This window comes from Oncorhynchus mykiss, chromosome 12 (genome assembly GCF_013265735.2).
Source record: "Oncorhynchus mykiss isolate Arlee chromosome 12, USDA_OmykA_1.1, whole genome shotgun sequence".
Classification (NCBI taxonomy): domain Eukaryota; kingdom Metazoa; phylum Chordata; class Actinopteri; order Salmoniformes; family Salmonidae; genus Oncorhynchus; species Oncorhynchus mykiss.
Window position 1 is genome coordinate 56,810,664 of NC_048576.1, and position 23,183 is coordinate 56,833,846.

The 23,183-nt window shown below is 42.1% G+C and overlaps 1 protein-coding gene across 2 annotated transcripts in view; it reads left to right on the top strand.

The window, feature by feature from the left end:
* The window catches only part of LOC110537826 (sarcoplasmic/endoplasmic reticulum calcium ATPase 1), a 76,495-nt gene that overhangs the window by 18,048 nt on the left and 35,264 nt on the right, over window positions 1–23,183 (top strand). For both annotated transcript variants that reach the window (XM_036937854.1, XM_036937855.1), the window contains exons 4-9: window positions 4,074–4,178; window positions 6,491–6,629; window positions 17,182–17,262; window positions 17,647–17,732; window positions 18,076–18,231; window positions 18,398–18,539. In XM_036937854.1, the coding sequence (XP_036793749.1) occupies window positions 4,074–4,178; window positions 6,491–6,629; window positions 17,182–17,262; window positions 17,647–17,732; window positions 18,076–18,231; window positions 18,398–18,539 (709 nt within the window). The remainder of the gene's footprint in view (window positions 1–4,073; window positions 4,179–6,490; window positions 6,630–17,181; window positions 17,263–17,646; window positions 17,733–18,075; window positions 18,232–18,397; window positions 18,540–23,183) is intronic.

Genomic DNA, 23,183 nt, shown 5'->3' on the forward strand with positions numbered 1-23,183 from the left:
TAGAAAGGTCTCTTTAGTGTGCTAAGTTTTCATAACTGTGACCTTAATTGCCTACCATCTGTAAGCTGTTAGTGTTCCACAGGTGCATATTCATTAATGGTTTATGTTTCATTGAACAAGCATGAGCAACAGTGTTTAAACCCTTTACAATGAAGCTCTGAAGTTATTTGGATTGTTACGAAATATCTTTGAAAGACAGGGTCCTGAAAAAGGGACGTTTCCTTTTTTTGCTGAGTTTATATACCAAGCAGACTTTGAGCCACCGAGGCTGTTTTCACTACAGCTCCCACAGCTTTACTATCGTTGCTGTCTGAACCTTGTAGCTAAATTTTTGCATATTTTCATTGTCTTACATGTATTGAAGCAGTAGCTTTCCTCAATGTCCTTAACATTTCATGACTAGGACCACAAATGTATTCGAAATAGCTTCTAAGGTTTCGAAACTATGTTCATTAATGGTAAAATATGGTTGTTTTTTTCAATTTCCTGAAGTTTATGTTTTGGAGATTAGGTTTGCTTCAAGCAGACTCTGAGCTGCCTCGGCTAGTTTCTCTACTCCCACAGCTTTACTATATACCAAGCAGAGCTGCCTAGGCTGGGTTCTCTACAGCTTTATTATATACTGTACTACACCAAGCAGTCACTGAGCTACCTAGGCTGGTTTCTCTACAGCTCCCACAGCTTTACTATATACCAAGCAGAGCTGCGTAGGTTGGTTCCACTACAGCTCCCACAGCTTTACTATATACCAAGCAGCGCTGAGCCGGGTTCACTACTCAGTTTCCTGAGAGTACCATAATTTCCCTCCTGAATTTGAGAGCACCCTGTTTGAAACTCCCGTACATCCTTTGAGACTTGATGCTGATGGATTCTTTATGGATCAATCATATCAGTCAGTCATTTAAAACTGTTGTTGGAAAGGACAGTAGCAGTAACTTTGCCAGGCCTCAAGAGAACCTCAACGTGAGCTCCCAGTGCAGTGCCTGCTAGTGCTGGTGGAGAAAGTGACCTGCGGTAGTATCTGAAGGAGAGGCTAACCTATATAAGGGCCAAACCTCAATGTGGAACTCATTTGTGTGCCTATTTGAATATGTTAATAGAGATATTGACCTGCCCTGAATCTTTGCATGACATGAGAATAAAGAGCCTTGTATCCAGGCGACAGGAGCAGAACAGAGGAGAAAGTGTTGCTGTGTTGTTTTGAAGCTGGCTCCAATATGATATAATCATATACTGTACATTACTATGGAGAGAAGTAGCAGAAGAGGGAGAATGCAAGTCTACCATTGTCGGCTCAATAGCTGTTATATTGGACTGGACACAATGCTTACGATAGTTTTGTAACATTAAATACTGATAAGGCTACATTTTTACTCTAATTGTTCTACTGATATTGTTGTTGAGCCAATTTGATCACTATTATCCATGTATAAGGATAGAGAGTATAGACCGGGCCATACCAAGTCAATCACTACAGGTTCAAAGGTAACAGAAGCTGTGCAGAGCTGCGTTGTAGTGTTAACACTCCCCGGAACATTTCACTTAAACTTCCCACCGGAGACCAGGGTTCAATCGATGCGTCCACCCTTCTCCCGCTTGCTTGTTTCCCCACCTCATTTCATTACTGTCTTTATAAAGTGTTAAAACACCCCAAAATATACACAGAGTGTAAAAAATGTTTAGGAACACCTTCCTAATATTGAGTTGCACCCCCTTTTGCCGTCAGATCAGCCTCAATGAATCTGTGCATGGGCTCAACAAGGTGTTGAAAGCGTTCCACAGGGATGCTGGCCCATGTTGACGCCAATGCTTCCCACAGTTGTCATGTTGGCTGGATGTCCTTTGGCTGAGTGGGACATTCTTGATACACATGGGGAAACTTTTGCGCTTGAAAAACAGCTTCGTAGTTTTTGACACTCGACCGGTATGCCTGGTACCTGCTACCATATCTCATTCAAAGGCACTTAAATATTTTGTCTTGCCTATTCACCCTCAATGTCACACGTACATAATTTACTTTATTGTCATTTAGCAGATGAGTGACTTACAGTTCCAAGTGCATACATTTTCATACTGGTCCCCTGTGGAAATCGAACCCACAACCCTGGCGTTGCAAGCGCCATGCTCTACCAACTGAACCTCACGGGACCCCATTCCATGTCTCAAGGCTTAAAAATCCTTCTTTAACCTGTCTCCTCCCCTTCATCTACACTGATTTTTAACAAGTGACCTCAATAAGGGATCATAGCTTTCACCTGGTCAGTCTGTCATGGAAAGAGCATGTTGTTTATGTTTTATCCACTCATTGTATTTGTTGAAGGTCACAAAGGCTCACCCATTAAACTGACGTGAACATTTGTACACTTCCTCCATTTGATTCTAAGGAAAGGTTAGCTTGCCTTTATTTATTTTTCCATGGCATTATGTGAGAAAGGGAGTGTAGGTTAAGGTTTTGGGTTGTACAGGAAAGGAGGGGAAAAAGTCAGTGGCCTTTTGAATTGGGTTAAATTTGGCTCTCATTCTTCTCTTGTTCTCCTTACACATCTTGGTAAACCGTCTTTGGCATTGTTTTTTTTTTCTCTTCAGTTTGTTGACTCCGTGTTTGGTTGGCACTTAATGTTGGAAATCTAGACATTCAGTCAAAACTTAGGTGGAGATTTTAAATGTGTGTAGGAGTTGGTCTATCGCTTAATGCATACGTTTAGGTTTGTGGAGAAACCCCTGTGATAAGTTGAAATGGACTCCTGCACTAATACCTTAATTAAACCCTGTGTAAATCTCAGCCTTCTCATCATGCTTCTCTCTCGAACTCTTGTCTGCTGAAACAAAAAATATTCGCTAAGTGTCAGAATTGCAACGGAAACGTGTGTGCGTTTCAGCTGGCTAGGTAGGCTGAATGAAAGGACGGATCAGCAGGAGTTGCCCTCCATCAATGTTCTCTACACGGAGCAGCAGAGCGGAGGGAAGGGGATATTTGCGGGCCCCAAATGACTGTGAATGATGAGTTATCGACCGGGGCTTGAGCCACTGATCTGCCGTACCTCGTTCTGCTCGCTCTTCCTCACTACTCACTGTGGAGGGGATAACTTTTACTGGATAGTTGGTTAAGCTCTGTATTATCACCAACGGTGCATCTCGTTGTCTCCTCTTCGAATCCACAGCATTCCGGTGCACCTTGTGCACCTTCTCTCCCACATATACATAAGGATCTAGCTTTTAATGTTGTTAAAGTCCACAATTTAACCTACAGAAATAAAAGAACAACCGGGAATAGCTAACTGTTATACAGGTGTTAATCTGTGTCCCAAATGGCTGTGAAAGCCCTATGGGGCCTTGGTTAAAAGTAGTGTGTTATGCAGGAATAGGGTGCCATTTGGGGCGGCAGGTAGCCTAGTGGTTAGAGTTGAGCCAGTAACTGAAAGGTTGCCGGCTCGAATCCCCGGGCTGACAAGGTAGAAATCTGTCGTTCTGCCCCTGAACAAGGCAGATAAACCCACTGTTCCCCGGTAGGCAGTCATTGTAAATAAGAATTGGTTCTTAACTGACTGGCCACTGCTGACCTTTATGCAGAAATGCTACCCCTTCCTGCCTTTACACGTCATCCATTTCCCTGCTGCCATTTTGGGTCGGAAGGGGCTTTAGTTCCTATATACTACACGTTCTACCACTCACTAGAGGTGGAGACAGGACCAAGCCACAAGGAGACTACACCCTCTACAAAGAATTTCTTGCTGTTGATAATTTGTGATTTTTCAAACTGTTTTTATAGAGCTATAAGAGGTAAATGTCTTTAAAGCTGCATAAACAAAGTGTGATGTTCACAAATACAGACCAATATATTAGGTCAGAACTAGGGTCAAAGGCGATGGAATTGCTGTACACTGTGATAATGGTTCTCTCGAGCCAGGAGACTCATGTTGAGGCTGCTACTCTCTCTCTGTCCAGGAGACTCATATTGAGGCTACTCTCTCTCTCTGTCTCTCTTTGTCTCTCTGTGTGTGTCCAGGATACTCCTATTGAGTCTGTTTTATCTGGAGAGGAGACTCATATTTCTCTCTCTGTCTGTGTTCCAGGTGCTGGCTCTGTTTGAGGAGGGAGAGGAGACCATCACAGCCTTCGTAGAACCCATCGTCATCCTGCTCATCCTCATTGCTAATGCTGTGATTGGAGTCTGGCAGGTGAGACCCTCTCTTAGTGTGTCTGTGTGTGGATGCATGTTCACCTGAAGAGACTCATATTGAGTGTGTATTTGTTCTCAATGTGTGAGGTATGATGTCACCGTGTGTGCATTTTCAGACCATTTATATTTGTGTAACCTTTGCTCACCTGTGTGTGTACAGTATTGCTCCTACCCAGCTGGTATTTGCCTGGAGCAGATAACAGATGAGATGGTGCTAAAATACAATGTATTATGGTGTCACTTAGGGTGAGGAGGTCATTATATAAAGTGTTCTTTATCCTATACTGAAACCATAACCTCTGTTTGGCTTTCGATCATCATGCGTGTCAGCAAGGCTTTAGTGATGTACTTTATTGTAGATCAGGAGAGACTTATCAATCGAAACCATGGAACCCAAGTTTAAGACTACAGCCAATGCCAAGCTCTTGGAAAGCTTTTAAATAGCCCTGTTGGTCATGCATTAGTGCCGAGACGATAACAGTATTGTGATACCTGTTAGTATCATGGCAATGAAGCAAAACACAAGGCAGATTTAACAGCCCTAATGTTGGAAACAAACATCATTATGTCATCTAGAGTCACATTTATTTATTTTCCAAGTTATAGCACACAATATTTGACATACAGCAGGTAATTAAAGGACCAAAGAGTTTGGTCTGCTTTGTGTTAAAATTTTAGCCATGGAAAGATACTGGTATACTGGTATGACAATGTACATATCTGCTTCTAGAGGCGCCAGTAAAACAAGCCATTTTTATGACGTGAATGCCATTTCTGTAGGCCTTTTAGTCCGTGAATGATGACATGTTGTCTGCAACCTCTGGTCTTTTGGCCCTCCCACCCCTACGAGAGGGCAGCTTCTGCTCGGCTGTCCAAGCTCTTTTCTGTCCTGGTACGCCAATGGTAGAACCAGCTTCCCCCTGAATCTAGGACAGCAGAGTCCCTGTCATCTTCTGAAAGCACCTGAAACCCTACCTCTTCAAAGAGTATCTTAAATAATCACCCTCATCTCAATTGAATAATACTAATAATTCCTCCAACACTTCCACTCTACTCTGTAGAGCTCCAAAACAGGATTATGTCGAGTCACAGATCTGGGGAAGGGTGCCAAAGAACTTCTGCAGCATGTAAGGTCCCCAAGAACACAATGGCCTCCATCATTCTTAAATGGATGCCCAGCCAAACTGCGCAATCGGGGGAGAAGGGCCTTGGTCAGGGAGGTGACCAAGAACCCGATGGTCACTCTTCAGTAAAAGGCACATGACAGTCCGCTTGGAGTTTGCCAAAAGGCACCTAAAAGACCATGAGAAACAAGATTCGCTGGTCTGATGAAATCAAGATTGAACTCTTTGGTCTGAATGCCAAGCGTCACGTCTGGAAGACGCCAGCCAGGCACCATCCCTACAGTGACGCGTGGTGGCAGCCGGATCTAGGGAAGACCTGAAAATAGTTGTGCAGCGACGCTCCACGTCCAACCTGACAGCGCTTGAGAGGATCTGCAAAGAAAAATGGGAGGAACTCCCAAAGTACCGGTGTGCCAAGCTTGTAGTGTCATATCAAAGAAGAAGATTACAATGCTGTAATCACTGCCAAAGGTGCTTCAACAAAGTACTGAGTAAAGGGTCTGAATACGTATGTAAATGTGATATTTCAGTTTTTTTTTTTAAACCTGGTTTTGCTTTTTCATGTATTGTGTGTAGATTGATGTAAAATAAAATTTTGTCAATTTTAGAATAAGGCTGTAATTTAACAAAATGAGGAAAAAGTGAATGGGTCTGAATACTTTCAGAATGCACTGTACAGTATGTGGTTGTCCCACCTAGCATCTTAAGATAAATGCACTAACTGTAAGTCGCTCTGGATAAGAGTGTCTGCTAAATTACTAAAATCTAAACTTGTCGTTGTTCATTTCAGTCTGTAGATCTGCAGACAGAGTTCAGTGTTAATTGAAGAACTTTGAAACGAAGCCTAATCAGAATAGGTCCCTGAATAGAGCACTTTGACCCTTGAGGGATGGGTAGGTAGAATAAGATGTGTGTTAAGAGGTTTTAAACTGGGTTTATAAGGAACCATTTGATAGGGAGTGAGCGAGAGCACACTGGGTAAGATCAGTCTGGATATTTAGTTTGTAGACATCGCCTTTCTAGTAGGTGTTCATTTTGGGATTTAATTTCAAGTTGACAGGAATATACAAACGCTGCACCATGGTACAAAATGGAGCTTCAGTAAAGCATCAACCTTTTGGCCTCTGTGTTGGTATTGAACCTGCCACTCGCTTTGTCCTTCTCATGCGCTCTCTTTGTGATCCAGGAGAGGAATGCAGAGAACGCCATCGAGGCTCTCAAGGAGTACGAGCCAGAGATAGCCAAGGTGTACCGCATGAACCGCAAGGCAGTCCAGAGGGTCAAGGCCCGGGAAATAGTGCCTGGGGATGTTGTAGAGATTGCCGGTGAGTAGAGGCTGTCCCTGGTGTCACAAGTTGGGGGAAAGGTCTTTTCAGTGGCAGTCTTTCTCGATGTTCCCCCTCACCATGCATGCTTGCCCTTACCCAACACACACACACACACACACACACTTGTGTGTAAGGCCCCATTTCCAGTGCTGGAAACATTGCTCAAACTAAGTTACATAACAGCCTTTCCTCTGGGCCCACAGGTGCCAGCCAGGACCACAGCTGTGTGTGTGCACGCACGCTAAACTGCAAAGTGGCTGCGGTCGTCCCTGTATTTAGGGCCCTATTTGAATTTCCCTTGGCTTTTCCATGGTCTCAGTTTTACCACCTGGTCACTGCTGCTGGCTGTTTGTCAGCTATACACTCACTCACTCACACTATGCCCTCTGTCTAAAAGTAGTCTTGTTGTCTGGTTCCAGAACATCTGTGTATCTCTCTCTCTCACACACACACACACACACACACACACACACACACAGTGCTGACATAGTCTCATAATCAAAGTGATTTGTGTTTCTTTGTGTAACCCTTGCCTTTGCCTTTAATGATCTCTCTCAGAAGCAGCAGCAGAGTGATGTCTTCGGGAGGTGGGATAAAAAGGGGTTGGATGGAGGGATTGAGACTGGAATCAGTTTTCATTCATAATCACTGCACTGCGCACCTCACAACATGGGAAAGGGATTGCGTGCTCTGAATGGGTAACGTGCTAGCTTGAATGAAGCCACCGTGTTATTGTCAGGTAGCATGGATTTGAGAATGAAACAAATTCAACCAGGATTTCAGATGCGAGGCTGTTTCTTTTTCCTTTTTGCCATCTTGTGTATGTTTCTGGCAGAGGAGGAGAGAGAAAGGAGGAGAGGTGGTGTAAATGACATGCCCCAGTGCCATAGGAAACACTCTTTGTTCAGGTGTGTGTGTCTGAGCTTGTGTATGCGTTTTGACTGTCAACCAGGCTGTGACAGGCCCACATTTAGTATTTATTAGGATCCCCATTTACACTTCCTGGGATCCTAAATGTACAATATAAAATCCACAATACCACATCAGTGTGTGTAGAGTGCGTGTGTGATTTCACTGCTCGCTGGAGTTACTTTATGTGGAAGAGTTCCATGTAGTCATGGCTCTATGTAGTACTGCATGTGTCACATTGTCCCCAAGTCCAGAATAGACTGTGAGGAGACCTCTGGTGACATGTCTTGTAGGGTAAATATGGGTGTCCGAGCTTTGTGTTTAGCTGTTTTGAATTGCCAGTTTAGTGCGTTCAACACATCAATGCCTCTCACAAAGACGAGTAGTGATGGTCATTCTCTCCTCTACTTTGAGCCAGGAGAGATTGGCATGCATGTTATTGGCCCTCCGTGTACATTTAGAAATGCCAGCTGTGCTGCTCTGTTAGGCAAATTACAGTTGACCATGTTCTTCTTTGTGGCACTTGACCATATAACTGAGCAGTAGTCCAGGTGTGATAAACCTGTCCTTGTAGAACTCTTTTGTTGATTGTCTGTGATAACGCACTATTCAGCTTTCACAGACCTCTCCCCATCTTAGCTACCGTTGCATCAATATGTTTTGACAATGTCAGTTTACAATCAAGGGTTATACTAAGCAGTTTAGTCTCCTCAACTTGCTCAATTGCCACATTATTTACATGATTTATTACAATATTTAGATGAGGTTTAGGTTTTAGCAAATTATTTGTCCTAAATACAATGCTTGTAGTTTTTTATAGATTTAGGACTAGCGTATTACTTTCCACCTATTTTAGAATGGACTGCAGCTCTAAGTGCTGCAGTGATTTCACTCGCTATGCAAGCTGACGTGTATAATGTTGAATCATCAACATACCCACAGGCTTTACTCAATACTAATGTTAGGCCAATAGTGAAACATATTTTAAAAGCAAGGGGCCAAGACTGCTACCTTGAGGTATGCCAAACTATCTGGTTTACGTTAGAGGCTTCTATTAAAGAATGCCCTCTTTGTTCTGGGTAACTCTCGATCCATGATATGGCAGAGGATGTAAAGCCATAACATGTTTTTTCACCAGCAGACAATGATCGGTAATGTCATGCTGCACTGAAGTCTAATGAAACAGCTCCCACAATCTTATCCATTTATTTAAGCCAATCATCAGTCATTTGGGTTAGTGCTGTAAATTTTGAGTGCTCTTCCTTATAAGTGTACTGAAAGTCAGTTTATTTGTTTACTGTAAAATAGCATTGTATCTGGTCAAACACAATTATTTGTGTTTGACCAGTTGGTAGCAGCCTTATTGGTGGGCTGTTTGAACCAGTAAAGGGTGTATTGCTAGGGTGTATTTCTTGTATAACGGAATGACTTTTGCTTCCCTCCAGGCCTGAGGGCGCACAAGTTCCTGTAGGCTTAGATTGAAGAGATGGCAAATAGGAGTGGTGTTATGTGACATGAGCTATAAAAATAGGTTGCGCTAGCTGATCAGCTTTTTTTAATAGTCAAATATTGGTATGGTCTGTTATTGGAATTAGAACAGTGGTCACCAACCTTTTCTAAGTCGAGTCATTTTTTGTAGTCAAAAAGCAAGTATATTTAAAAAAAACAAATAATAATAATGTAACATTTAACTTAATAAAAACAGTTCTGTAAGAAATTAGGTTTGTGCAGTAGGCCTAATACATTATCACACCATATTGGCTATATGCCTGTCCTGCCAATATTGTTCTTCTCAGACCATATTATATTTCAAACTCGAGCTTTGTTTACAAAATAGATCAGTCTGTGTAGCATTTGAGGCACAGCTAAGCACAAATATTTTTTGCAAATACTTTGCTTTTTTTTATTTTACTGGACTAATGTTACCTACATCTGATGGTCATGGTGCTTTCAAGATAACTGGGAACGCAGAAAAAAACCAAAATAAAATCATGGTCCCTGCTCTTTCCTTCCTTTCCCCCTGGTGAGAGGGAAAGGTGACTGTCTTCCACCTGATGGCGAAACTCGAGTCGCACCGCATCTGCCTCATGCACAAATACATGTTGTTCCTATGACCAGAGAAAGTGAAATATTCCTTGATATTAAAATAGACACAACGTGCTGCTAATAATAATAAAAACAAAGGGCTATCGATACTGGACTCACGAGTGGCGTAGCATCTCAGTGCTAGAGGCATCACTACAGAGCCGGGTTCGATTCCAGGCTGTATCACCACCGGCCGTAATTGGGAGTCCCATAGGGCGGCGCACAATTGGCTACTCATTCCTTGCAGCTGCAGCGCAAGCAGAAGTAGGGAGAAGTGCATTTTATGTTTTGTAATAGTGTTGAATAAACAAACAGCCGCTCTTTGCTGTGTTATTTGACAGTCTCTCTCTTGTCATGATTTTCAAAGTTATGAAATCTTACATGGGCTAGTATCAAACTTGGCTATGGCCGGGGTCATGGAATCTCTGTAGGCGCGATGATTTGAGCTATCCGATTGGCCAGCGCAGCAGGCGCGCTCCATTTTAGCCACTGGTCTCCTGGTCCACCAAGTAGGTGGCATTTAGTATTTTCAGACAAATTTAAATGGTTCAAAATGTGAACACTTTGCTTACCTGGTGTGCAGGGCTTCTGAATCAAGTGCACCTACCACCAACAGCACAAAAAAAAGCCTTTCAGCCTTTTATGGTTGGCTTTTCTACAGAAATGTTTGGTGGTCGACTACACATGCCTTGAAGATCGACCGGTTGGCGACCACTGCACTAGAACAACATGTTTTCTAACCAACCAAATTAGTTTGAATGTCGAAATCAAAGTGTAAGCACTCTTTTAAAGCCTCAGGTGATACAAAAATCCAACTTTCGGAAACGAGTCCTTGGCTAGCTAAAAGTCAACTGACAAGCTAGCTAACTAGCTGTTTAGCTTGCTAGGACCCCCACAAACTTGTTTTTAGACATATTAATCAGCTAGCTAGCAAGCTTCGAGTTATGCCAAATAACAGAAATTATGTATGTTACAGTAGCACTGCGTTGGGATGTGCAGAATGCTAACATCCCTGCCCTGAAAACAGACATTTCAGGGGTGATTTTCTCCGAACAGCTGATCAGGGATACCTCTGTTATAACAAGCTCTAGGAAATTAGCTTTAACAATTTGGAGAATTGATACACAAGTTGTACATTGTTTTGAAGCTTTGAATCTCTTTTTAAAAAAATGTATATAGCTCAGAATGTATGTTGGGGTCAATGGTCCGTAACCATCCTTTGTAATTGTCCATCAAAGTTGTCAGTACCAGGTGGTTTGCCATTATTGATAGACAACCAATCAGTCTCTTCCACACTCAAGCTATAGAATACTAAATTACAATGCTTGTCTTCATAATTTGGTCAGTTATGAATGGATATGAAGGTTCAGTTTGTTCCACCACCGGCAGAGTACACACACACACACACACACACACACACACACACACACACACACACACGGAACATAATTGGGATATTTCCAGGCTCTGAGATCTAGCTACTCCGTTCCTGTTTTATCTCCATGGCAATCTGGCATCTTTAAGCTGGAGTGGAGAGGGAACTATTTTCTGTTGAAATGGAGTGTGACCCCCGTCTGTCCCTGGCACCAGGGTCTCTCTCCTCTGTGGATGGCTAGTCAGAGTATCACTCCTCTCTCTCAGCAGCTCTATATACAGTAGATGAATGATGACGTTCAGTTAGACTTGCCCACCCAGTCACTGCTGACTGGCTGCTGAGTAGAGGGCAGGGCCCTCATATTGTTCATGCGAGCGCACGCATGCACTCACATGAAATATGTTAGTGGGCTGTGAGAAGACATAAGTTAAAGCTGATTTCCTACCATACAGGATAGAGGCTTTCAGCTTCGTATAGTGTTCTGCATGTATTGCCTGAGCAGATGAAGATCAGAGGGATATCTACCCATCCCTTTTCTCTGGTTATTAAGTGCTATTAGACATGAGTAAACACTCAGGGTTATGTATTTTCTCTCTCAGAAAGTGTCAGTATCTTGAAGCGACTATGATCCTGGCTAAAAACATGTTCAGAATTTGAGAGAAATTACTTGCAGTTACATTTCTTGTCTTGATGTGCATGTTGTTCATCTGTCTTTCTTTCCTTGGATGTTGGATTAGCAAGTGTCCGTTACAGTGGTGGCTCCATGGGAACTCAAGGCGAAGGGTAGAACAAGCGATCTGGAGGGATCAGAAAAAGGACATTCTCAACCACAGTGCATTTGAGGAGAGGGGGGGAAAAAATCTATATATGTACACTAGTTTCCACCCTGCTTGCCTGGCTGGTTTCACATTATCTGAAGTGCCACGGTTATGATTGTGGAACTTTCCCAGCTTTTCTTTCCCAGCTTTTTTATTACATAGTCTGTAAAAAAAATAGTCTGTATACTCGACAGGCAGGGACATAGGAACTTTCAAGATACTTAAATCAAATAAGACCATCAGATCAACCAGGGTTTGGTCTGATCGATACTTAGTTACAGGAATAAAAGTGAAGTTAAAGCTAGAACCATTAGTTGCTATATCCATTTTGGGACTTATAAATTGAATGATATACCCATTGATTCTTGAAGAATATAAATGCCTCATGCGCGTAGTTCAACTGTCACACTCCACGAGAGCCCAAAATATGTTTGTTTTTCTCCAATGTTTGTAAACGATGTAAATGTAAGCAAACACTGTATAGCCTCAACATGGTTAAAAGTAATTTTGATTTCATGGATGGTCAGTCATTGCATCCATAGCTCTTTCTATGCATTTGAGAGTGCTTACATTTCTCCAGGCTCATCCCTCTGCTTTTTAGCAAAACGGAGGTGGGGGTCTCTGCTTTATTATTGTTTCAACTGCGTATTCTGACTTTAAAGGGATAGTTCACCCAAATAACACAATTAAATTTTGGTACGCCAGGTAAACAAAACCAAAGCATGAATTGCTGTCATACCTTCTCCATAGACTGCTTACAGGGTAAGAGAACCAATATATTGTTTTATAATTTGGGTGAACTATCCCTTTTAGCCCACTTTACTAGATGAATCGCAAGGTTCCGTCCAGACCCATTTGATGTTGATGCCTGGTATTGTGCCTCATACAGTAATGGTGTAGGCTGCATTATGGTATAGTACGTATTCTTCGTCTGAAATAGAATATGTTCTAATGCTCCTAGTATTAGCATTTAGATTGCGTCTGGGCAAATCTTAATAGAGAGAGGGAGAAAGATGAGTGAGAGAAAGAGAGGGAGGGAGAGAACGTCTGTGGGAGGCGAATGGAGAAGAGCGAGGGGTGAGTTGGAGGCGATAGGACTACATACAGTAAGTGAGGAGGATGCTGGGAGTGGGAGTTTCAAAAGCCTCTTGCTGCTGCCCTCTGCCTTGCCTGCCTCCTGTGGAGCTACTGCTCCCACACACACACACACCTCCCTCTCTCAATCTATCTATCTCTTTATCTTTCCATCTCTCTTTCTGGTTGTTGAGGAAGAGTGAAATGGAGTGTTGATACAATGTAAGAGATTGGGAACTTGTCATAATGTGTGATGATGAGAACTCCCAAGCACAAAACACATGGAAATGGCATGATTATAGGGGATTCTGATTTAATTATAAAAACACAGGATGTTTTCTGAAATCATCAAACTAGAGGTTTGCCATAGTCCTACTCATTATGCACACATGTATGTGATTATGAAGTACTGAAATGTTCTTAATCAATACCTTGGGTTTGGTCAGTGCTTCACTTCCTGATGTAGGTAGATGGGAGGCCAAATATCGTTCCCACACCCTGTAGGTCATGGAACATCACTAATCAGTCAGGTTGCCTTGCCAAATAATGATCATCCTGCACTACCAGACAAGGGAAAAGACAAGATGGAGCCTTTTCCAAAGGAATCACCTTGAAAAGTGTACTTGGCGCATTCTGTTATTGGCCTTGTTTTAGTGTTTTACTGAACAGCAATTAATTAGGCTGTCTGAGGACAGGATTGGCCCTTTCTGGAGAACATATTGTACAAAAGGCTGTGTTGAGATGTTTACCATTACAGAATGGCATATTGATTGTGTGCTCAACATCAGTTGCAACAGCGCTAGTTATGAAGATTTCGGGCTCCTTCTGACTTGTTGTAAACCTCTTACTTTGAAGATATATTTGTATTATAGAAGAAGATTGGGCCATATTTACGAAGATAAGCAATCATTTCAATGTAAACAGTTTATCAAACTCTGTATCAGCCAATTGAAATCGTTGATTTACGTGACAACACTAAATTGTAGCTAACTTCACTACGTGATTATATCCTGGAACAAATTCTTCATCAGCCTATCAAAGATCTTTGACTTTATATCCACCAACCAATGGCATTTTTCTTAAAATAGGTCAACTGGCCACTAGTGGGATATTTTAAACCTTCAATGTTATCTTTTGTTTCGTTGGTCTGTAACAGAATGTTGTGTGCCAATATTGCATTGATGTGTCCTTGCCTAAGCTACTACTAAACAAAAATGTGATAATGTTGTCTTATCTGTTTCACACACATCCATGTCCTTAAAAAAAAGAGAAAGAGAAATGAAGTCCTTACAACAACGAAGAGCCTTGTGGATTCATCAAATAGCAGTCATGTAACATTATCACCATCACTTCTAGGTGGAACACTGCTAAAGTGGTTGACTTGAAATCGATAGTGCACTTTTATCATGGGTTCGAGCCCCCCCTGCATCAAGCTTTTTCTTTTGTTGGGGAAAACTTTTCACTGCAGGTCCTTTGCTCGAATTCAAAACGCATGTGACGAAGTGGATGATTTCTAATAATGTCATAAAGCCTGTTAAACGTGGCTGGCTACATGTAAGTGTAGCCTACTAATGATCGTCTACACTGGCTTCTTGCCAGAGGATGGCGTAATCACTCTGTGGGTAGGCTCCACCTCACCGGCTTGCAAGCCGAGCCTTTATGGAATACGATCAAGGAGGTTAATGGGGTTCATCATGACTCGAGGTGTACCATACAAAGTCCCATATGCATTAATAGGTTATTATAGCACAATGAGGAAACGATCTGATGCGAATGAATGTAGGCAATAGCTATGTTGATTTGGCATTCCTATAGTAGCTTACAGAAAAGGCTAATTAGATTACTTTGTCAAATATATCTAGTTCACCATCTGATACTGATACTGCTTAGTGTCTATCGCAATTAAGACTATATTCGAGCGTCTGAACTCGCGATAAGGTATAATCAATGAGGGGCTATGCCTTCTGTTTTCCACCACACGCTAGTGGAGTGGAACTGACCTTCCACAGAGTTGCATTATTACCATGGCTATAATTGAACACATTTGCCGTTTAGAAATGTGTTTCATTGCAGGTAGATAGATGTGTTCAACATCAAACTGAAGTAGCTAACAAGTTTACTAGCTAGCTACAGTAGTTGCCTTGGTATCCAACCAGACTTGCTAATTTAGCTAACCAAGCCATCCGTCCTAGCTTGCTATTATAAAAATCAAACTCAACAAAGCGAATAACGTTTTCAATTCGACCTTTTGCTTTCAACAGCAGCTCAAACATAGAACATGTAAGAATGAACTATTCCGTGCGTTATAGGGAAATGGCGAATGCCCTTCAAGCCAATCAGAAACTAATATTCAACAATGCCATAAAATAACTGCAATACTGCCGTCTGTAGGATGATGGTGAGAGTACACCCAATTTGTAATTCTCATCCTCCTCGACGAAACATATTATAAAAATGGTTGTAAACCTATATTTTAGGTGTACACGTCCATGTAATATAGCCTACTCAATATAATTATTAGGCAATAGCAGTGTGTTTGTGTGCAAGGCTGAAAGATGTAGCTCCTTATTAGCGGTTTGTTGTGGGCTTCTCTTTTCAACACACTAACACAGTACTAGTAAATCAAAATGATGGGGGGGGGGGGTCAGTCAAATATACGTGATGGCTGCTTTGATGATCAGAATGTGCTCTTTGGCTGAAGTATGTCAAGGATGCTTCCATTGAACAAGTGTTGGAACTACGTTGACTATTTTAATTGGCTGATGCAGAACTTGTTGAAGGATATAATCACTGCCACCTGGTGAGGTTAGCATAGGGCTAACGTGTGCCATTTTATCTGATGGGCCCAGCTACAATTTTAACGTTCTGTCGTCGTGCAAGTAAATTGACCATTTTAATTGGCTGATACTGAGCCTGAGAAACTTTTACAATTAAATGGTTGCTTTTGTTCGCAAGTATGCCCCCAATATTTCTGTATTATTATTTTACTCCATTTCTGGAGCTGAGTTAAAGCAGTTCCAGCATAACTGTCCTGGTGTAACCAAGAAAATGCCCCAACATTGTTTGTGAAGCTGTGACAAGTGTGCAGTGGAAGCAATGTGCATGGCTCAAAAGACGTTAGGTGCCACAGGCCCATGACACCTAAACACCCTGTCCTGAAATATGACTTTCATATACAACAGCCAAAGAGGAGAAAACAGATTAAAGACATTACATGCATTAATCCAAGCTGCTTGTATCTGGCTTTATCGCGCTGTGCTATGGGAACTAAAAGATTTCTCTGATGCCGAGCGCGAGTGTGGAATCAATTTGTTGGGATTGCGTTGTGACTCGATCTGTGTTGGTGCCTGCTGTTGGTTGACTTGTGAGGTTAAGCCGTGGCTCTCGTTTTTTTGCGTATGGCTTTGTGTCTGCTGCGATTCGATAGGTTGAAAATGAGTGGTCACCTGGGGACAGCTAGGCCACTGTCTTCTCGTTTCCTGGCCTGCCAGACTCACACTTTCCCAGGTCACTACAGAGTGTGTGTATATGTATGTGTGTGTGTGTATGTATGTATGTATATATGTGTATGTATATATATATGTATATGTATGTATGTATGTATGTATGTATGTATGTATATATATGTATATGTATATGTATATGTATATGTATATGTATATGTATATGTATATGTATATATATACATATATATATATATATGTGTATATGTATATGTATATGTATATGTATATGTATATGTATATGTATATATATACATATATATATATATATATGTATATGTATATGTATATATATATATATATATATATATATATATGTATATGTATATGTATATATATGTATATGTATGTGTGTGTGTATATATATGTATGTGTGTGTATGTGTGTGTATATATGTATGTGTGTGTATATATGTATGTGTGTATATATATACATACATACACGTGTGTGTGTGTGTGTGTGTGTGTGTGTGTATATACATATATACACACACACATATATACACACACATATATGTATGTATGTGTGTGTATATATATACATATATACACACACATATATGTATGTGTGTGTGTGTGTGTATATGTCATTTGAAATCAAACACACCTTTTTGCTTTCTTTCTTTCATCCTCCCCCTCTTCACTCAACTTGTGTATCTCTCTTCCTCCCCCTCGCTTCTGCTTTCTCCCTCTGTAGAATGTTAACCTAATGCTTTCATTCAATGACTTTGTTTATGACTATCTGTCTTCTCTTCTAAACCCAGCCTGTATTGTTGTGTTGTCTAGTTGGTGACAAGGTCCCTGCTGACATCAGGATCACCTCCATCAAGTCTACCACCCTTCGAGTGGACCAGTCTATTCTCACAGGTAGGCTACATTCTGGCTGGCTGACTGACTGACTGACTGACTGTCAGCATTTTGTTACTTGTCCTGTTTGTTTTTGTGTGGACTAATGGCTAATGGGGATCCATATTAACCAAACAGAATGAATGACTGACTGGGTGGTTGACTGGCAGGACGGCTGACTGACTTGCTGCATCTTGTGAGATTCCAAAGCATGCTACAAATGTGATGGGCCGAGTAGAATAGACTTTTAAAACAGTCAAGAACATTGTCAAACAAATACAGAATAAGATTAAACCTCGGTGTTCCTCTTTCGATTAAATACAATATTCTAAAACCTGTGTAACATCTTACTGGTAATGGCTTGTAGGATCATGTGTAACAGTGTGTATTTATCTGTCTCTGCAGGCGAGTCTGTGTCTGTTATCAAACACACCGACCCTGTCCCTGACCCCAGAGCTGTCAATCAAGACAAGAAGAATATGCTGTTTTCCGTAAGAGCTACACTTCCTGTTTGGAGCCAACTCTACTCCCTCTCTTTTTCACACACACAATCAATGTCTCTCACACACACACACACACACAGGCACACTATCTCTCTCTGCTGCATTCATCAGCCATATCAGGAATTCTCCCTTTTGAATCAGCTGTGTGTGTGTAGTGTTGCAGCTCGGTTCTCTATGCATAATTTCTTCAGGTACGCAGATAATCTGCGCAGATAATCTGCGCAGATAATCTGCGTACCTGAAGGAGTTAGTTGCAAGTAGTGCATGGTTTGATATCAGTGTGTACTCTACCACCATATTAACTCTGTGCTAACCTCCTATTCCTGCTCAGGGCACTAACATTGCTGCCGGGCGAGCCATCGGCATCGTGGTCTCCACCGGCGTGTCCACAGAGATCGGTAAAATCCGGAACCAGATGGCTGCCACGGAGCAGGAGAAAACTCCTCTGCAGCAGAAACTGGATGAGTTTGGAGAGCAGCTCTCCAAGGTGGGTTTTACTATGGTTGTTGTATTAGTTTATTTATTATATAGATATTATCATATCTATACGTTTTCGGTCTGTGTTTGCTGTGATGTGTATGAGCCATGTGACTTGAAATCCCAAGACAAATGTCAATTTTCACCAAAATACAGACAATATTTTGAACTTAAAGGTCATCTCCCTGATCTGCGTGGCCGTCTGGGTCATTAACATCGGGCATTTTGGGGACCCGGTTCATGGGGGTTCCTGGATGCGGGGCGCAATCTACTACTTTAAGATCGCTGTGGCCCTGGCTGTGGCCGCCATCCCTGAGGGTATGTGAGAACAGCTTATTTCCTTCCTTCTGCCTCTCTCTCTCTCGACCCCCCCCCCCCCCCCCCCCCCCTTTCACCTTTTTCCCCGCTCACTTTCCAAATACCATGTCAAAAATGAACTATCCTATGCTTTCCATTAGTGATGCGTGAGTTGAATAAGGAGAACAATACATTCAAAAAAATCTATAAAGGTATAATTCTTGTACAATTTATATTTATAGGCTACATTAAGATTATTCTTTCATTATTTTTAGGTTATGTCAATAGTGCGTAAGCTTTAGTGCCCAACTTTACATGCTCCAAATTTCCAACATACCAATCACTAAATGCTTTTTGCTAACGGGCAGAAAAAGTTATGCATACAGTGCCATCAAAGTATTCCAACCCCTTTTTCCACATTTTGTTACATTATAGGCTTATTTGAAAATGGATGAAATAAATACAATTCCTCAGCAATCTACACACAATTCCCCAAAATAACACATTTTAAAACATTTTTTTACTCAGGCCTTACTGAAGAGCTCAGCTCAAATAAGCAAAGAGAAACGACAGTCCATTACTTTAAGACATGAAGGTCAGTCAATGTGGAAAATTTCAAGAACTTTGGAAGTTTCTTCAAGTGCAGTCGCAAAAACCATCAAGCTCTATGATGAAACTGGCTCTCATGAGGACTGCCACAGGAAAGGAAGACCCAGAGTTAACTCTGCTGCAGAGGATAAGCTCATTAGTTACCAGGCTCAGAAATTGCAGCCCAAATAAATGCTTCACAGAGGTCAAGTAACAGACGCATCTCAACATCAACTGTTCAAAGGAGACTGCGTGAATCAGGCCTTCGATTTAATTGTTGGAAAGAAACCACTACTAAAGGGCACCAATAATAAGAAGAGACTTGCTTGGGCCGAGAAACATGAGCAATGGACATTAGACCGGTGGAAATCTGTCCTTTTGGTCTGAGTCCAAATTTGAGATTTTTGGTTCCACCCGCTGTGTCTTTGTGAGACGCAGAGTAGGTGAACGGATGATCTCCGCATGTGTGGTTCCCACCGTGTAGCATGGAGAAAGTGTTGGGGAGCTTTGCTGGTGACACAGTGATTTAGAATTCAAGGCACACTTAACCAGCACTGCTACCACAGCATTCTGCAGCGATACGTCATCCCATCTGGTTTGGGCTTAGTGGGACTATAATTTTGATTTTCAACAGGACAATGACCCAACACAACTCCAGACTGTCTAAGGGCTATTTGTTCAAGGAGAGTGGTGGAGTGCTGCATCAGATGACCTAGCCTCCACAATCACCTGACCTCAACCCAATTGAGATGGTTTGGGATGAGTTGAACTGCAGAGTGAAGGAAAAGCAGCAAACAAGTGCTCAGCATATGTGGGAACTCCTTCAAGACTGTTGGAAAAGAATTCCAGGTGAAGCTGGTTGAGAGAATGGCAAGTGTGTGCAAAGCGGTCATCAAGTCAATGGGTGGCTACTTTGAAGAATCGCAAATCTCAAATATATTTAACAGTTTTTGGTTACTACGTGATTCCATATGTGTTATTTCTTAGTTTTGATGTCTTTGCTATTATTCTACAATGTAGAAAATTGTAAAAATAAAAACCCTTGAATGAGTAGTTGTGTCCAAACTTTTGACTGGTACTGTAAGACCCTTTGCTATGAGACTTGAAATTGAGCTCAGGTGCATCCTCTTTCCATTGATCATCCTTGATGTTTCCACAACTTTATTGGAGTCCACATGTGGTACATTCAATTGATTGGACATGATTTGGAAAGGCACACATCCGATTCATGGGGGGTCCTGTCTATATAAGGTCCCACCGTTGACCATGCATGTCAGAGCAAAAACCAAGCCATGAGGTCGCAGGAATTGTCCGTAGAGCTCAGAGACAGGATTGTGTTGAGGCACAGATCTGGGGAACGGTACCAAAACATATCTGCAGCATTGAAGGTCCCCAAGAACACAGTGACCTTCATCATTCTTAAATGGAAGAAGTTTGGAACCACCAAGACTCTTTCTAGAGCTGACCGCCCGGCAAAACTGAGCAATCGGTGGAGAAGGGCGTTGGTCAGGGAGGTGACCAAGAACCCGATGGTCATTCTGACAGAGCTCGAGAGTTCCTATGGACAACCACCTCTGCAGCACTCCACCAATCAGTCCTTTATGGTAGAGTGGCCAGATGGAAGCCACTCCTCCGTTAAAGGCACATGACAGCCCGCTTTCGGTTTGCCAAAAGTCACCTATAGACTCTAAGACCATGAGAAACATTTGTTTCTGGTCTGATGAAGGATAAATTTGGCCTGAATGCCAAGTGTCACGTCTGGAGGAAACCTGGCACCATCCCTACGGTGACGCATGCTGGTGGCAGCATCATGCTGTGGGGATGTTTTTCAGCGGCAAGGACTGGGAGACTAGTTGGGATCGAGGCAAAGATGACCGGCGCAAAGTACAGAGCTCCTTGATGAAAACCTGCTCAGGACCTCGGACTGGGGCGAGGGTTCACCTTCCAACAGGACAATGACCCTAAGCACCTAGCCACGACCACCCGCTCATACATCTCTGGAGAGACCTGAAAATAGCTGTGCAGCGACTCTCCACATCCAACTCGACAGAGCTTGAGAGGATCTGCAGACAAGAATGGGAGGAACTCCCCAAATACAAGCTGGTAGCGTCATACCCAAGAAGTCTGGAGGCTGTAATCGCTGCCAAAGGTGCTTCAACAAAGTACTGAGTAAAGGTCCTGAATACTTATGTAAATGTATAAATTTTTTAAATACATATTCAAAAAATATTTTTTTCAACTCTTTTTGCTTTGTCATTATGGGGTAGTGTGTGTGTGTGTAGATTGATGAGGGGGAAAAAAACTAATCCATTTTAGAATAATGCTGTAACCTAACAATGTGGAAAAAGTAAAGGCCTGAATACGCAAAGGTATGTGGATACCCCCACCCCTTGCTGATAGGTGTAAAAGCACACAGCCATGCAACCTCCAGAGACAAACATTGTCTGTAGAATGGCCTTACTGAAGAGCTCAGTAACTTTCAATGTGACACCGTCATAGGATGCCACCTTTCCAGCAAGAGAGTTTGTCAAATGTCTGCCCTGCTAGAGCTCAGCCTCGAAGTGGTAGGCCACACAAGCTCACAGAACGGGACCGCGGAGTGCTGAAGTGTGTAACAATCATCTGTCCTCGGTTGGAAAACTCACTACCAAGTTCCAAACTCCCTCTGGAAGCAATGTCAGCGCAATAACTGTTTTATTGGGAGCTTCACGAAATGGATTAATATGGCCGAGTAGCCATACACAATCCTAAAATCAATAGTGGTCTGGGGCTGTTGGTCCGGGCTAGGCCCCTTAGTTCCAGTGAAGGGAAATGTTAACGCTACAGCGCAAATTTTCATTCTAGATGATTCTGTGCTTCCAACTTTGTGGCAACAGTTTGGGGAAAGCCCTTTCTTGTTTCAGCATTACAATGCCCCCGTGCACAAAGCGAGGTCCACACAGAAATGGTTTGTCAAGATCGGTGTGAAAGAACTTGACTGGCCTGCACAGAGCCCTGATCTCAACCCCATCGAACACCTTTAGGATGAATTGGAACGCCGACTGCGAGCCAGGCCTCACTAATAATGCTTTTGTGGCTGAATGGAACAAGTCCCCGCAGCAATGTTTCCACATCTAGTGGAACACCTTCCCAGTAGAGTGGAGGCTATTATATCAGCAAAGGGGGGACCAACTCCATATTTATGCCCATGATTTTGGAATAAGATGTTAGAGCGGATGTCCCCATACTTTTGGTAATGTAGTGTAGATCGACGGAGGCAAAAAGGACAATGTTGAAGTTTAATTCAGTAAAAAAACTGCGAAATGGAGAGTTGGGGAGAAAAAAAGAGAGAAGGGAGGGCCAAAAAAGTCATGTTTGGGAAAGATTTGAAGTGCTCAGAGGATGATTGCAGTGTCTATGTTATGTGGGATTGTGAGGTGCTATACAAATTCGACAGTCACAAGACGGGGACTAGGCCTATGGCATGTCAAGGGAACTGTAGCCTACTGTTAGGTTTAAATGGAAACTGAAATCTGGACACTGACTGCAGGTCTATAACCTCTCACATTGCCTTAATAATAACTCCTGTAGAATTAAGCATTTCTTGCAGTAAAATTATACACCGAATGTACATTTTGATTCAGGAACAGGAGTGGAGAAATATGATTTCTTTCAGCGTCTTGGGAGAATGCGAATGCACAGTTAGGACCTCTGCAGACTCTATCTTTTCAAGCACATAAAATATGCATCCAGGTTAAACTGAAATATTATCAGAAACACGTTGGGTCGTTTTCACAGCTTTCTATTTCCTTTACTACCGGTCAAATTGATGTCGTTTTGGACATTTTATAGAATTTTCTCCCAGGTCCCTAAACAGAAGCAGAGATGATGTCTAGATTGGAGCATTCATTCGATCATTTATGCTATTATTCTGGTGAGCAAGGGTTTATTTAGTCTTCTAGGGCAACATAAAATGGCAGAAGAGAAGCTTCCCCTATCTAATTAAGTTGAATAACTAATATCCTACCAAAATGTCAGAAATGATAAGCAGAAACATATCTAAATTAGGCACCAAAAAACCCCGAACCTCCTGTCAAA